The sequence below is a fragment of the Labrus bergylta genome, chromosome 9, assembly GCF_963930695.1.
Source record: "Labrus bergylta chromosome 9, fLabBer1.1, whole genome shotgun sequence".
NCBI classification, from domain to species: domain Eukaryota; kingdom Metazoa; phylum Chordata; class Actinopteri; order Labriformes; family Labridae; genus Labrus; species Labrus bergylta.
The window spans coordinates 1071666-1088972 of NC_089203.1; the positions used below are offsets into that span (position 1 = coordinate 1071666).

A 17307-nucleotide genomic window follows, 5' to 3' on the forward strand; every position below is an offset into this window, starting at 1 on the left:
CTGAACATCTGATTTTTAAATTTAAATATTAGTGAAGTTTTTAAGGGTCAGTTCAAACCAATGAGCTGAGAGACGGACAGTAAATTAGGTTTTTAGAAACACGTTTTGTTTTCTGAAGGATGACCTGTGGTTCACTTTATCTTCTTCACTTGAACACGGCGTCATTCCTAACATCTGTGTGCATAAAGGTTAAATGGTCATCGCATATTGAGCTTTAATTCTCCCTCAGCAGAGTTTTTATTTTTGTTGACATGACAGAAAAATCCCACCACCTCAGACCGGAGACAAAACATTGCTCGTGATTTAAAACCTGTTTCTCTCTTTTCTCAGGTGATGTGTCACCCATCAGTATGTCCCCCATCAGCCAATCACAGTTCATCCCTTTGGGAGAAGTACTGTTATTGGCTATCTCTGCTATGAACTCCGCCCACAAGCCTGTGACTCAGGAGGCTCTGACCGAACATCTGCAGACATGTTTCCCAGGTAACAACACTTTTTAATTTACATGTTCTTCAACTGCTGCTACTCTGCAGGTAAAAGGTACCGGCCTTCATAACGAGATGTACACATGATGACTGCTCAGAAGGAAAGACACGGCGTAAAACATGACAACATGGCGGACGTCGTGTGTGTGTGTGTGTGTGTGTGTGTGTGTGTGTGTGTGTGTGTGTGTGTGTGTGTGTGTGTGTGTGTGTGTGTGTGTGTGTGTGTGTGTGTGTGTGTGTGTGTGTGTGTGTGTGTGTGTGTGTGTGTGTGTGTGTGTGTGTGTGTGTGTGTGTGTGTGTGTGTGTGTGTGTGTGTGTGTGTGTGTGTGTGTGTGTGTGTGTGTGTGTGTGTGTGTGTGTCAGAGAGATTGCGTCATGTCACCAAACCAACTGCACAAGCATGATGTAATGACGGGCAACACACACACTCTATAGAGTGTCAGTCTGATTAGATAAGTTGATCAGAGTGATTCTCTGTGATCTGATACGACACTTTCTGATAAATTAAATATTGAATGAATACATTCAAACTGTATTAACTGTTGTCACCTTCGCTAGATGGTACCAGAACATTATTAATCTTTAACACTTACTAATATTTATATATGTTGGTTCTCAATGGTGGTCAAATATTTTACCACGCTGGCCACCACTAGCTGGGGCTGTAGTCGGTCAATGAGCCTTCTTTCCTCGCTCTAACGCCCGGATGTAAACAAGCACAGTGAATGGAGAGCATCTCGTATGAGCAGAGTATCTGGAAGGATTTAGAAAAAGGAGATAAAGGTATTTGTAGGTTCAGGTTAATCTGACATGTCGAGCTGAGCAATCTGTGCTGAGTGTGGACGTAAACCTGCAAGGAGGGCCAATGATGGCGGTGCAAGCGTTAGCCACACTTAGCAAACAAAACTACATTGTTTACCAGATTCTGCTCAGTATTGCTGTTTTCTCTGTGTTTTCTTACCTTTAGACTAGTCGGTTATGGACTTTGAAATAGGTCGCTTGGAACATCCCTAATCTGAGGGTTGTGTGTGTTTAGAGAAGTTGTGTGATCCTGAAATAAGTTTTTGTTCCAGAATGATCTCTAGATGCAGGTTCAGTTTTGCAGGATTCCAGGTTTGGTTTTATTATCCCTCTACAGAGCTGTATTAAACATACAGCCTTCATGAGGCTGCTTAATGTTTTAGGGTGCACTCACACAGCAATCTGTACCGTGCCTAAGCATGTTTAACCCTGAAAGTCCAGTTCATTTGAATAGTGTGAGTGCTGCGTACAGTGCAGAAGCTCAGTACCTTGGCCCTGGTACGGTTGGAGGACTAGGGATTTCACGATGGTTCCCTTGCTTAGGTAAGAGCACAAGTACAGGTACGTCGTCTTGCATAACTGAGGAATCCAGGAGTGTTAGAGAGCTGTATCTGACCTAAACCACCCTGGTGCTGACTCTTCTTGAAAACAACAGAAAACGTCATGATCATGTTGAAGCCATCTGATGACATGCGTATTAGAGGTAACCGTGCTCAGGTCTGGTTGGGCTCGGTGCAGTGTTTAGTGGAGGCGGGACAATAATACTTCTACGTGGTACTGGGCAACTTGGTCAAATGTGAGTGCATCCTTAGGATACTTTAGTTTCATTTACAACAGGAGTCCAGAGCTCCTGAAAGAGACTTTAGTAAACTCTGCTAACTGTTGTTCAAACAGGACCTTTGGGGTGTGCCCTGAGGTGTTGGACCTTTGTGATTGGTGGAGTATTAGTGTGGCTTTTTCCACACACGTCAGCAGACGGATTTGTGTAATCAGTCTTTAGACCTCTGTGAGACTGTTTGGAGCCTGGCTGATCTGACAACAAGTGGGCAGCAGTTGAGAACAAGTGTTAACACTCTGCATTAACAATGCGTCTCCATTGAGTGCTAAAGAACAGAACTCACATCCAAATAAGCTTCATTTCTGTTTGAAATGACTGGATGCGTTGTTCACGCCTGGCGGGAGGCAGCTCAGTTCTCTCAGTTGAGCGGGTGCTCCTTAATGCTGCCCACTTCAGCGTTTATACCAAAACAATGTGCAGACCATCTCCTTATGTGTTCTGGGCTGCCTGTTCTCAATCTGTCCTCAACATGTATTGGGGTGCGTTCATATCTAGAATTAAGGCTATTCCCTTGTTATCAGATCACCCAAGAATCAGAGTGGATGCTAATGCACGCTGTAAACAGCCTCTAAGAATCAGAATCCTTATTTATTGCCAAGTACATTTGCATATACAAAGAATTTGACTTTGTGTTTTGGTTCAAGGTTGTCTTCACTATCTCTGAGAGAGGGCAATTTGTTTTGCAGTCAGCAGTAAAACACATACATACAGCTCACAATCAGCAAACAACATAGAAAGGACAATACATAAATAGAGTAGTTAAGAGACAGATGGAAGCAGAGGCAACACAGTAAGTAGTTTAAAAAGGTGATGGCAGCAGGAACAAATGAGTTTCTCATCCTCTTTGTCCTGCATGCTGGCAGGCTGAATCTGCGGCCTGACAGAAGCAACTTAAGGTCTTTGGACAAAGGATGACTCTGATCTTCCAAGATTGACTGAGCTTTCTTTAGCCACTTTGTTTTATATGAATAAGAAAGGTCAGAGAGGGACGGTCCTGTGATTCTGCCACACAGTTTAACAATGCTCTGCATTTTGTTACTGTTTTTGACGCTGAGTGATCCGTACCAGGTCACCATGCAGAAAGTTAAAACCGATTCAATGAAACAGGAATAAAACATCTTCATAAAAGTGCTGTCAACACTCAACACAAGGTGAGTTTGTCATCGATGATAGTCCCCAGATACTTGTATTGGTGCACCACCTCAACAGCCTGGTTGTTAATAAAAACGGGGGAAATGAGGGATTTTTCCTGAAATCCACTGTCATTTCTTTAGTCTTTAGGACATTAATGTCCAGGAACTGCACCAGTCTGTGAATTCACTCAGGACTGGGCTGTGATCTGGGTCATCAGTGCTCAGGAGGGAAACGATCACAGAGTCATCTGCGAACTTGATGATGTGCCAGTTCTCATGTCTGCTTTGACACTCATTCTTGTATAGTACAAATAAAAGGGGTGGAAGGATACATCCCTGGGGTGATCCAGTAGAGGAATAAAAAACATCTGAACAAATGCCATTTGCTCTCATACTGTGACCAACAGTTAAGAAAAGGAAATAAGGCAAAACTAGCAAGAACTTCAATCAAGACCACACAAAATTGGGGGAACTTTCAGTTTGTGATCCAACAGTCTGGAGTTCTTTTGGTGTAACTTTGCTTTCATTTGAAGGTTTACAGACATGAGCTCTGACCGTTAAAGACCACATGAAGTACATTAAAGTAGTTCATACAAGGGGCGCGCTGGTGGCGCAATGGTTAAGGCGCGCGTCCCATGTATTGAGACTCTCGTCTCGAGCGGTAGGCCCGGGTTCGCTTCCACCCGTGGCCCCTTTCCGCATGTCTTCATGCGCTGTTTTCATTGACTCTATCCACTGTCCTCTCTCTGCATTAAAGGCACGAAAAGCCCAAAATAAATCTTGGAAAAAAAAAAAAAAAAAAAAGTAGTTCGTACGAGAGACAACCTGGACATGTAACATGAGTTTCTCTCACTCAGTAAGGACCCAATTTGTTCTGAGTGCCCTGCAGGTCAGTGACTGGCTGGAGTTAGTCTGAACCACTTTAAACCAACAGAGTGTGCTTTGAAATGAAGTGGGTTAGAAGTTATTTAACTCACTCTTGTGTCGCTGTCTTGTGTCTCAGGTAATAATAATAGAAAACTGATGTTGAAAACTGTTGAAGTGATATGATTGGCCGTAGGACTCACTGTGACGGAGAACAACAACAGTGATGTATCGGCTAGCTGTATTTGTGTTTATTTAAGTCTATTGTATTGTATGGATCTCCATTAGTAAAGTTGTGTTAAATATCAACCGTTATTGACGGCTGGTTGAGAGCCAATGTGCCCCGCGGGGACGTTAAAGAGGGCACACATTGAATCGATAATGGCTCTAACAGTTTGAATCATCAGCTCGATGAAGAGGCTGCAAGCTGAGCTGTCGTGTGCGTGCGTGCGTGCGTGTCTCTGTGTAGGTTGTTGCATCACTTTGGCTGGTCTAAAAGACTGGTATGATGTAACTGGCAGTAATACTTCCAGACTGACGGAGACAGAGACAGAGATGGAGAGAGAGAGAGGCAATGAGGAGAGCATGGAGGATACATTTGAAGGATTTAAGAGTAAAATCTGAGGCAGGCTGAAGCAGATCGTCTGTCTGGACATTTGTAAATTGTAATGACTGAACACACTGTCCTCCATGATGAACCTCACCCAATGACTCCCATTACAGCCGCCTTAGTTTACTGAGTGTGGACAATATGAAAGGCGCTCCATATATCAGACATGTTGCAGAGTATACTAAAGGGAACTATTTAGAAGTTTTGAATCTGCAGAAAAACGGCTTAATACAAACCGTCCGTCTTCAACCAGAAAATAAGAGCTGATGTTTGATTCTTCTCATTCTGAAATGACATGAGTACTACCTACACAAAGTGATGTCTTCAGCCTGAAGCATACCGGGTCCACTAAAAGTTGTTGTTTTTGTCCCTGCCAGGCTCAGAGTGTTAAATCCTGTTCCAACTGTACCCTTATTTTTTGCGGCGAGTAATCCAGATGGAGATAGCCGAGTCAGTTATGTCACAGTGTAGCCCGCTATTAATTAAGTTAAATGAAGAAGAAGAACTGTGTGTGTGTGTGTGTGTGTGTGTGTGTGTGTGTGTGTGTGTGTGTGTGTGTGTGTGTGTGTGTGTGTGTGTGTGTGTGTGTGTGTGTGTGTGTGTGTGTGTGTGTGTGTGTGTGTGTGTGTGTGTGTGTGTGTGTGTGTGTGTGTGTGTGTGTGTGTGTGTGTGTGTGTGTGTGTGTGTGTGTGTGTGTGTGTGTGTGTGTGTGTGTGTGTGTGAGAGAGAGAGAAACTTATTTCTCAGTTGTCAATGCTGCGTCCTCATATAACTCGTACAGTGTGATTCTTGTAAAACATGAAGAGTGTTCCTGCTCTAACTGGTGTCTGTCTCTTGTTCCTCTCAGGTGTTCCCACGCCAACAGAGGAGGTTCTGCACCACACGTTGGGCATGCTGGTCCGTGAGCGGAAGATCTACCCAACACCAGACGGATATTTTATCGTCACCCCTCAGACGTACTTCATCACCCCGAGCCTCATCAGAACCAGCTCCAAGTGGTACCACTTAGACGAGCGGTCAGCTGAGCGACATCAGCAGCAGCATCAGAACCAGCAGACGCAGTGCACCTCCCCTCTCTCGGGCACCATCACCTCCGGACCCGTCAGGGACAGATCGCACCCTAAGTCCAGCCAGAACCACAGCGGGGGAGGAGGAGGAGGCGGGGATACCTTCTACAACAACAGTTACCGTGGTGAAGACCCTCCCAGCCACCACACCACCCTGTCACGCAGATCCCCCAAAGACCACCGGGAGGCGTACTCGTCCCCACACTCCCCACAAACTCCTCCTCAGCAGGCAGGAGGAACCACGGAGAAGAGCCGCAGCAGCCTCGGGTTCCCCTTCAAGACGGACACACTCACCAAGCACCGAGGAGGGGGCGGGGGCGGGGGAGGAGGAGGGACAGGAACAGGAGAGGTGGAGAAACAGGCAGGTGGAGGCAGTGGAACAGGAAGTCGTAAGTTTGGCCTGAAGCTGTTCCGTCTGAGCTTTAAGAAAGACAAGGCCAAGCAGCTGGCCACCTTTTCGGCTCAGTTCCCTCCTGAGGAGTGGCCGCTCCGCGACGAGGAGGTGCCCAGCCAGCTGCCCCGCCACGTTGAGATGGAGATCATCCGCAGGATCAACCCTGACCTCACGGTGGAGAACCTGGCTCGCCATACAGCCGTCATGAAACGTCTGGAAGAGGAGCGTGCTCAGAGAAGCAAAGCCTCATCAGCCAATCAGAGCTCGAGGAGCAGGAGGAGCGGGGGCCGTCATAGGAAGCAGTCTCAGGCCAAACTGAGCCGCTCTCACAGTAAGACCAGGGCATCCCGTGGTGAGCCCAGTGACCTGGAGCTGCCCGACCGGGACTACCGAGCATACTCATCCTCGCTGGCCCGGTCGCCGAGGGAACACGCCCTCGCCATGGAACGGCAGCGTGCCCGGCTTCATCTGGCGCACAGCAACCCCAACATCCTTGATTCCTCCCACCTTCCTGTCACTCCTGAGTGGGACGTGTCTGGAGAGCTTGCCAAGCGCCGCACAGAGATGCCTTTCCCCGAGCCGAGCCACGGCCCTTCGGCCCACCACTCCAAAGTGCACCGCTCACACTCGCACACCCAGGAGAGGAAGTCCAGGAATGAGCGCAGCGACAAGGCCAAGGAGCGATCCCGGTCCATGGACAATTCCAAAGGACCGCTTGGGGCTGGGCTCATCGGGCCGCCAGATTACTATGATGACCGGAGCCGCTACTACACAGACGATGGAACCCTCAGAGCCAATCAGAGCTCTGCTCATTACTCTCGAGCCACGCCCCCTTCGGCTAAGCATCCTGTGGACTCTTTAGGGCTGGATGGTGGGCGGAGCTTAGAGAAGAGTAAGAGCAGGGACAGCCTGCCCGCTTACTCTCCAAAACCACTTCTCCCCTCCATCCCCCCGGATGATTACTTCCAGTGCTCGGGTTCATCTGAGGCCGTCCTCACAGCTGCTAACACGCTTGGAACTCTGGGTAAGAGCAGCCACGAGGGGTTAAAAGTGGGCGTGACTGACAGGCAGACTGACAGACAGACTCCCCACACCCTGGACAGTAAGGAGGACTTGTCAAAGGTTGGGCCTAAAGGGGGCAGCCTGCCTCCGATACCTCTGTCTATTCCTGACCCCCCGCTTGCCAACGGCAGACCCCCCCACAGCTCCTCCTCTGGTCAGGAGAAACGTAAGGAGATCTTTAGTAAAGACACACTCTTCAAACCTCCTCCCAGCCTCCCCTTACCTGGGTACAGCTCCCTGAGGAAAACCCCCGCTCTGGTCGCTTCTACCCTGTCCTCATCCTGTGATGCTATTGATTCCCAGGAGGCCTTTGACGCCCCAAAACCTCTGGTGGCCACATCGTCCGCCCCTCCACCAGGGATCGAAGCGACTCCTGGTGCTGCAGAGGCCTCTTTTGACTACTACAACGTGTCCGACGACGAGGAGCTGGAGGAGGGCGGGGCTAAGAGTCGAGGGGAGGACGAGAAGTCTGGAGGAGGTGTTGTTGGGAGGGGAGGTGGTGGAGCAGGGACCATGCAGTGGCTGCTGGAGAGGGAGAAGGAGAGGGACCTTCAGAGGAGGTTTGAGAGGACTCTGGCCTTCCCTGGTGCTAAAGAGAACCTTCCAGAACCCGCTCAGAACCAGCAGTCAGCTCACTCTGCTCGACTGGACAGCATGGACTCCAGCTCGGTAACTGTGGACAGTGGATTCAACTCACCAAGGTGAGAACATTCATACTGAGTGTGAACTATACAGGTGCATGTTGGTCCTTAGTCACTCTCACTAAGAGAGAGGCAGAAGGAAAAGTTAGGACTCATTTATGGCCCTCCTTGGACACAATTTAGTTTATTCAGAAAGCTTTAAGATTAACCATCAACTATCACTAATCAAGTTGTTCTTAAAACCACTGAACAGGCTTATTAGTTTGATAACAGAACAGCGTTTAGGTTTATTGTCACACATTTAACATGGCTTTTTTGATTCCTTTAACCCATTGAGAATTAAAACCAATAAATACCATGAATTCATCAGATGTGTGATCATTAGAATCAGTATCTCTGAAGCTCTTCAGATTTAGGATGTGATGGGACTGTGAGCTGAGATGCTGCTAATATTGTTAGCTTAGTTATCAGGTTAAAATCGGTTTGACGAGCTGAGAGACAAACCAGGATCTCCTCCTCTCCAAAACATCTGTAACCTGTGAATAGGGCTGGGCGATATGACCTCAAATCAAAATCACGATTAATTGAACATTTGACCTCGATGACGATTAATGAAGGATTATTTCATTTTTGTTTTTTGTCCTCAGTTCACTGACATGCTCTCTATTGCAAATATGCTAAACTATTAAATCTGGGATATGTTTTCTATTGACAAAGTGAATATTTTAAACTGAAATCAAAGCATCGCTTGAAATTAAAACGACACATTTTAGTTTTAAAGTAGAAATGAACCTCTCTAAAACATGATCAAGATTACGTTGGTTAAAGATTCTGAATGTCGGTTTCGATTAATTTCCCAGCCCTACTTGTGAATTTAACCTGTAAGAAAGGTGGAGGGGATGTGACCGGGTCAACATGGCTGCAGGGACAGTGGCAGAAAGTTTTAAAGACAAGCTGATGGACCAAGTCTTCGATTATCAACATCTGTACGTGTCATTGTGACAAACATCTGGCGACAGATGAGTTTTGTTCTAGAAGTCGACTAAAAAACCTGAAAAACGAATCAATGGAAACAAGTCTAGGACTATTAAGTCCACAGGGAGGAAAATTTTGGAGAAACTGAGTGAGATTATGAGTTGTGTCCACAGGTCATAGGTCACCTGAGCTGATTCGATGTTACTATTGTATTTTAATCTAAGAACTCATATTATAGTAACCTTCTGGGTGTCGCCTTGTCTGTTTTCATCCTGCACATCAGGTAATGTCACACAGCCTGTGCGCTCGGGTGTGCCCTCTAGAGGTATCCTCCAGTAACACCCTTAGTGCATAACCAAGAGCGTGTAGGATTACGCTCATGATATAGCCAGCTGTGTGCGCTGCCTTAAAGTGCCACTAACACGTCTCTGTCGTTCTCTGTAACCTTCTGCCACCTGAGGAGTGAAATACTGTTTCTGCTTAAAGATGAGCTCGATCTAAAAAGATGACATGACTCATAACAGGAAGAAGACAATGGGATGAACAAATATATATTTGTCACTAACACAAAGTTTTTACAATTTTTAACGAGAAGTCTTGTTACCCTGACCTGCTCAGTGTCTACTAAATGAATCAAAGATAGTCACTATAGAACATAATTAAGTCTAAATTAGGATCAATGACGATGACAACATAAATCAGTATGTAGTGATGCAGTGCTGAACTCCAGTCACCAAACTTAAAGGAGCAATATGTAACTCTGACACCTAGTGTTTAAAATGGGTACTGCAGTCTGAATTCTAAACATTGTAGAGAGCTGTCTCTCCCCCCTCCTCTCTAGAGTCGAGAGCTCACGCAGGTCGCCATGTGGTGGACACTGAAGCTTCAGTTTTTATCCAGCTCTGCATGGGTCTGTAAACCTTTCTGTGTTCTAACCTCTCTCCATTTTTCAGAGTTTACTGAACTAACTCATATCAGCTGTTCTGAAAACACCTGAGGGTAAATCAACTCAGAGTTTAGGGTCAGACTTAGACGTTGATGAACCTCCTTTCTGAAATGGGTCCCACCTCCTGTGATCCCGCCTCCTGTGATGTTATGTTTGTACTATTTTGTAAAATCTCCTTCTCTCTCTCTCTCTCTCTCTCTCTCTCTCTCTCTCTCTCTCTCTCTCTGTCTCTGTCTGCAGGACGAGGGAGAGTTTGGCGTCGAACACTTCCTCCATTGTGGAGAGTAACCGTCGGCAGAACCTGGCTCTGAGCCCCGGACACCTCAGCATCACCTCCGGGAACGGACCCCCGTTCTCCTTCAGAGCCATCCCAGAACCTTCCGGAACCCAACCTGAGAAACTCCAGAAGCCCAACGCCTGCCTCGCATCAATCACCAGCGTGTAGGGGGCGGGGCTAAGGGCTGGGAGGAGCGCTGAGACCCGATGGATAGGAACTACAAATCCACCCCCCCCCCCCCCCCCCTCCAAAAAAAAGGACTGTTACACCTTCAGACTGACGGACTGTCTGAGTCAGTGGAACTGCACACACACACACACACACACACACACACACACACACACACACACACACACACACACACACACACACACACACACACACACACACACACACACACCAGGCAGACTCTAACATTATCATCTACAGCCTCCAGTTTACACACTGCTGTTGTGTTGTTTCACTTATGTGGGTTGTAGTTGTATGTGTGTGTGCGTGCGTGCGTGCGTGCGTGCGTGTGTGTATTATCTGTTATCTCAGGTCATGTTATTTCCCACCTGGCTGCTCCAAGTCAGCACGTCTCCCTCTGCTGGTGCCTCCTGGTATTACACTCTGAAAAAGCTGCAAAGCTGCTCTGCTGACTACTGATGCTGAGGTTACACACACACACACACACACACACACACACACACACACACACACACACACACACACACACACACACCTGGTACTAACATGAGTGTGCACAGGTGATCTTAACCCCCCTCCCTGCTCATTGAGGAAGTAAACATAGATGTGATTTCTATCATGAAAAACCCTTAAAATAGAAGTTACTCTCTCTCTCTTCATTCATATTTTTCAGGATCATCGCTTAATCAAAATTAAATTCAGTGTATCTTATCAGACTAAAGCAGGAGGGTATTTTGTCTTGTTTATTTCGGGTGTAAACCTGAAAAAAGAACCGGGTTCTCTCAAACGGGTTCTCTCAAGAGAAGAAACCAACCTTTAAAATGTTTCATGGAGGTCAGAGCTATCGTTTCAGATGCATTCAAGTTAGCCTGGAAATCGAAACGCTGGCTGGCTTTCACGTCACGGCGTCAAGTAGAAATGTTTGATCTAGATCAGATAGTTAGCTGCACATTAATCCAGATATCTGTTGATAGAGTCGTCGGATTACCGCTGATGTTCGTCGCTTTGGGTTAAAGCGTCTGCTGACTGGAATGTCATTAACGCAGTTTGTTCTCCGGCCACTTTTGGTTTCCATACCAACTGTTTTTCCTGCACACAACAAAGCCTGCTGATTCATAATATGTCATAGCAGAACATCCAGAGTCTGTGTACAGATTCTACGTGTATAAAATGTAAATAGAGTTTATCTTTATCTGGACCAGAGCAGCTCTGAATGTGGTCTGAGGGATCAGAACTCTGCCGGTCTAAGGTGTGTTCTCACCTGAACCTGCATCTCCATGAACTCATGTTAGTACCAGGTGTGAACGAGGCCTCTCTCTCTCTCTGTCTCTCGCTCTCCCCCCCCCCCCCCTTTCTCTCTCTCTCGTTCTCTCGTTCTCTCTTTCTCTCTCTGAGAGCGGCAGAGAGAGGGGCGTGATATTCAAACATGTGAGACGTTCAGACAGGTGGTCGATGTGTTCCCACAGTTTTCTGATGTAGAATGAAGCGGAGCAGCTCTCACCTGTTGTTACCTTCCTGCAGACAGACCCTCCTCTTCCTCTCTGTGACTCCTCATGTCCTCAGACTGGACTCTGCACAGGACAGGAGGAACTCACCTGTATCAACCAGTATCGTCACTCTACCGGAATATCAAACTCCAATACCATTCTTGTAAAAATCTCAAATTTCACCAGTTTCGATACCACGGCAACAACATTCCACCCTTCAAAACTTGTTTTTTAATTGACAGAAACTCTGACAGTACTTTGTCTAAATTTCACAAAAACATTGGCAACATGTTGGCAACCCTTACGTTGACTGAGGCCCTGCCGCTGTATGTGTGTCTTGTTTCCATGACAACAGGCCGCTGCAATTTGAGATCGTCTTTCGCCTTCACTTTGAGCGTCAAACGGAGGATGCTCCTCCTACTTTGTCTGAACTCAGTAATAAAGACGGCGCTGCTATCATGGCTACGGCCGGACACGGAGTGAGGACCAGACCGATCTACTTCATGATTGGCTGGTTGAAAAAATGCAATGACGTCAACAGCGCTCTTCTGACAAGTTTAACAATTTTCAACTCAAAGCGCTCGAAGCGGCCGCACTAAAAAAGGCAGAACTCTCTGGGCGCCTCCTGCTTCACACGCTCTCTCCTCTTTGTAAACAATTTCAAAAGACGCCATGTGGTCACGGGGCCTGACTGCAGATCTGTAGTTTTTTACAGCTTTGATCATTTAGACGTGATTAGTGTGAAATGAGAACGACAGTGAGGAGAGGAAACAAAGAAATGTAAGAACTGAGTAAATAAGATGTGAAATACTTTATTTCTATTCAAATACCTGAATATATGTACAGTGTATAGAAACTTTTATTTATGGACATGTAAGGCAGTGTTAATGACACGCTGCTCTTTGTTTCTCTCCTCACATGAAGAACAACTTTATCTTTTATTGATTTATATAAACTTTATTAACGTCTAAAACCCTGATTCACCAAACGAGTACAAATCACATGATATCAAATCTGTTTGGTTACCACGGCAATACAAATCAAAGTACCCGATATCAGGTAATGTCTGGTTTCTATGAACAACAATCACAGGTAAAATCTTGATCCAATGTATTTGTGTAATTTAGACCGTGTGCAGGAGTCTGCAAGAGACTTTTAATGGACTTAATGGATTAACTCATCCATTCAAAGCAGAGGGAGCAACTTGTGGTTTAGTGTTTTACCCAAGGACACATGGGACATGTGGCTGCAGGAGCAGGGGATCAAACCCCTGACCTTCCAGTTTAGAGACGACGACTCTACAAACTGAGCCACAGCCGCCCCATGCACATTTCTTATGAAACAGACGTTGCGTTTTCATATTTTTCTGTGCTTTCGAGATGTCCGATCACTAAAATAAAAAAGATTGTATCGTTTGAAAACAGCATCGAACATTTACCTCCAAACAGACATGATGCTGTGTGGATGTTAAAGAGACAAATATTCTTAATTCAAACACGATGAATTAATGTCATATTCAAACTCATAACCTTGTTTTCTAAACGTGCCGTCGCTCTGAATCTAAAGCTGGTGAACTATGTTTGCACAGCGTCCAAACTCTTTCTGGTTTAAGGAGGTTACAAACAATCCACGAGGTCTGACAAGAAAAAGATTGTGAAAACATGAGCCATTAATGCCATTTTTTAAACTCATCATGAAAGACCCAACAGCCAATCACAGAGCAGACATAAACTGTGGCAACGTTAGCAGTGCTAACACCGACAGACTTTAACCTCCATTTACTAGACCAGTATTGTGAGACACCACCCTGCTTCTTGGCTTGTTTAAATCCTGTAGCATTAGACCAGCGTATCGGACCTGATATTACGATTAGTAGTTTAAGTAGTTTGTGCAAATTGTGCACATCTCTACCTTCAAACTTGAGGAAAAAGAATTAAGCAAACGTTAGCAGCATCTGCCCCAAAGAGCAGCAGAAGAGTTTGATTTGAAGCATTGAGCTTCTTTATTCAGGCTCATAGGTCAGTTTGTGTCCGAGAGGAGGAGGAGGAGATGATGAGACGCAGCGGCTTCAGGAGGACGTGAGGAGTCACAGTCAGAGAGCGAGCAGCTGACTTTAAAAAAAAAACACTGAGATGAAATGTGTGACATCAGAGGATGACAATTGTGCTGAATGTCAGAGTTTAGCTGAGTGAGTGTGTGTGAGAGGTGTGACACACAACAAGAAGGGACTTTACATTCCTGTTTCAGTATTACTACTTGCTTACAACGCTCTACCATCCACTCACACTTAACTTCTACCCGGGTCATCACGATACCACAGTCTCAAACTTTAACGATATCCATTCACAACAATAGAGGTGCTAGTCCGTCTAAACTGCACAAAAACATTGGCAACATATCAGTACTGAAACATTGCCAATGTTTTTGTGCAGTTTAGACATAGGCAGGAACTTTTTGTAAAACAAAACGAGACTGAAAATATGTTTTTTGATATCAACAATTATTAAAAATCTGACTATTGTTTTTAAATGTGGTATCAAAAATAGGAACATTTTGACGACCTTACTCTTAACCATCCATCCATCCCCCCACACACACACACACACACACACACACACACACACACACACACACACACACACACACACACACACACACAGTCACCTCCATGATTACTTGACTTTCACCTCAAACTGGATCGTCCCCTGAGCCGCTCTCACTCCTGGTGCTACGATGTGTTCTGGTGTGTGTCGGCCATGATGACAGTGATGATGTAATGGAGTATTAAACGACTTCTCTCACAGGTGTGTACTGGTTAGCTCTCGGCATCAGTGTGAACAGGTCACACACGGACTGATGGACCACTCAACTCACACTGGGGGGGGGAGAGAGATCATAAGACTAAACCTGAGCAGAGCTGGATTTACCTGTCTCTAAAGATCCTGCAGTCCTATAGGTCAATCATGTCCCGCCCTCCTATAGGCTCAGGGGGCTGTCAATCATCCCTGTGTGGTCGTCTTCTCGGCTCCTCTACAACTACCTCCACAGCAGCAAAAACACAGCCCGTCCTCTTTGCTAACACACTGTCATCAGCCTCGAGCCTGTGAATGTCTACACACACACACACACACACGCACACACACACACACGTGAATATACACACTAACTCTCTATACATCAAAGTGCTGGACTCCCTGTTGTTTCCCTCTCTCCCCTCTCCTGATATCCTCTGATGGTACGAGACGGTGTAACGCTTCAGATGATATTTAGATCACACACAGAGAGTATCATTTAGCCTTAAAGGGTTCACTTTAAATGAAACACAATCGTTTCATATGAGTCCTTGCCTGAGGTCTGTACTACCTGTCCCCTTACTCAACACCTGACTTTACTCGAGTTATCTATTCCTTATCTGGAAGGTGGGGCTAAATCTCCTGGCTGCATCAACTCCCACACCAGAAAAGTTTCAAAGATCTGAAAAGCCTGTTTTTTTGTTTTGTTTTTTTAAACGTACTGGCCCTTTAAGTGTGCCTCAGTCAAAGAGTGTCGCTGCTATTGGTTGTTAGAACATGTTGCTGTCACTTTAAGAACACTCGTATGTTAAAGGACCTGATGGGATTGAAGATTTTATTTACAGAGATTTACTCTTAACTGGTTCAGTTTGCAGTAACACACGCTGACCAGCAGGGGTCAGTAGTGTAGGGAGCAGGATGGCTTACACACAGGAAACACATTTTGTATGTTTTAAGATAAATTTAATCTTTGGTGTATTCAAAATCAACATTATTGATACCTGTTTGGTTACCACAGCAACATAAATAGAAGCCCCACCCACCTAACACAATATTGTGTAATTTCTGTGTTTTAAAGGTTGAAGCTAACTCCTGCACACTGGCCACATTTTTACAAAATCGTTGGCAACATTTCGATACAGGAACGTTGCCAATGTATTCTTGCAATTAAGAGGCCGTGGCGTCTCCTCTTCTCTCTTCGTGTAAGAGACATAAACGCAGCTTTTGCATCTTTACGAGACACCCAAAAATAGGTGAGAAACGCAGAATTGACCAACCTGTGAATTTGCTCCCGGCAGCTTTTAGTTTTAAAGTAGCGGAGGTCGTTTGTTATTGAACATGTCAAAGAAAGGGAGGGAATAAATCAGCTGACCACTTTATCAAAGACGTCTTCATAATGAGGCAGAGGAGGCGCCCCCTGCTGGTTCATATGTCTTACACTGAAACTAAACCTTGTCATGTCCCAGTGAAGAGCTGCTCTAAAGGCCTTAAAGAGACGAGTGCTGCTCCCTGATCTGGTGTCGGCTTTTTACCTCTGATTGTACCACAGCTCTGTTTCTAAAACCACTACACGAGTAACCACCAAGAGTTCAAAGTCACCCTCCTCTGCTTCACATCCTGTCCCGCCCCAAGTCCTTTCTACCTTTGGGACTGAGCTTTGAGTCGTTAAGACCGGGAACAGAAGTCTCCTTTACCTCTAGAGGCGCCCCGTCCCCCCAAACACTTTCTATTGCACCATTAATCTGGGAGAAACCACTACAGTAGAGTCCAGTCCAGGTGTTGTGGTCTAAAGCTGCAGCCCCCCGCCTGATGGAGGTCCTCTCCCCCCCCCCCCCCCCCCCCCCCGATGTTTGCACTGCCCCCCCCCCCCCCCCCCCCCCCCCCCCCCGTCCAGCCTTGGTCCCGTTCCCTTCCATCCTTTTCTACAGACGGTCCATGAAATGTCTTCCCGGTACATCGGCGCAGTGTTTCTACAGACGGAGGTTCAACAACAATAACATTGTTTCTAACGGTGACATGCTGTATGTCATACTGTAAATGATGTTTATCTGTCATGCCTAGTCAAATAATTTAAACAATAAAAAGAGGGATTTTTTAAATGTCTATAATATCTGAAAGTCCCTTTGATGTGTAGTTCTGGTGTTACTGTTGTTGTAGTGTATGTGATACCCTGTGGGGTTTGTGTTACTTTTTAAGATAATAAAATAACAATGTTTGATTAAACTCATGTCCCATGTCTTCATGTGATCAACGCCATTGATCTGTAACCTTCAACCAATCACACGGGCCCTGTTTGAAAGCATGGAGACGTGTTTCTTCACGACTCTCAGCAGAGAGTTTCATGTTGATTCAAACATGGAGATAGTCTCTGTGAGCGTCGCCATGTTGGAAAAGTTAAGATCAAAGAGAGGTGAGTCTGAAACCTGTCAGTCAACCAAACCACGGCCTTCAGTATGCAAATTAACCTCATCATCCGTGAAATAAAATACAATCATCTGCACAATAAAATCTGAACAAATCATGCAGCCGTCATTAATGAGTTTAGCCGCTAGGTGGAGCTGTTGCTTCATCATTGTTGCTTCAGGAGCAGAAACCAATCCCTGATCTTAGCTGGGGCGCTGATGGCTTGGCAGTCCCGCATGTCATTCCCCACTCTTTGTGCCAATGTCCTGCTCTTTCCGCTGTCCTTTCACAATAAAGGCAAAAGCTCTGATGTTGAATATCACATCTTTCCTTTCTGTTTGTC

The 17307-nt window shown here is 45.8% G+C and overlaps 1 protein-coding gene across 4 annotated transcripts in view; it reads left to right on the forward strand.

Moving 5' to 3' along the window:
• LOC109996735 (storkhead-box protein 2) overlaps positions 1-14426 on the forward strand; it is a 47785-nt gene extending 33359 nt beyond the window's left edge. For 3 of the 4 annotated variants that reach the window (XM_020651007.3, XM_020651008.3, XM_020651009.3), the window contains exons 2-4: positions 331-483; positions 5579-7955; positions 10057-14426. In XM_020651007.3, coding sequence (XP_020506663.1) covers positions 331-483; positions 5579-7955; positions 10057-10261 — 2735 coding nt within the window. In that variant the 3' untranslated portion in view covers positions 10262-14426. The remainder of the gene's footprint in view (positions 1-330; positions 484-5578; positions 7956-10056) is intronic. The other variant, XR_010666952.1, reaches the window with a different exon arrangement.
• The last annotated feature ends 2881 nt before the right edge of the window (positions 14427-17307 follow it).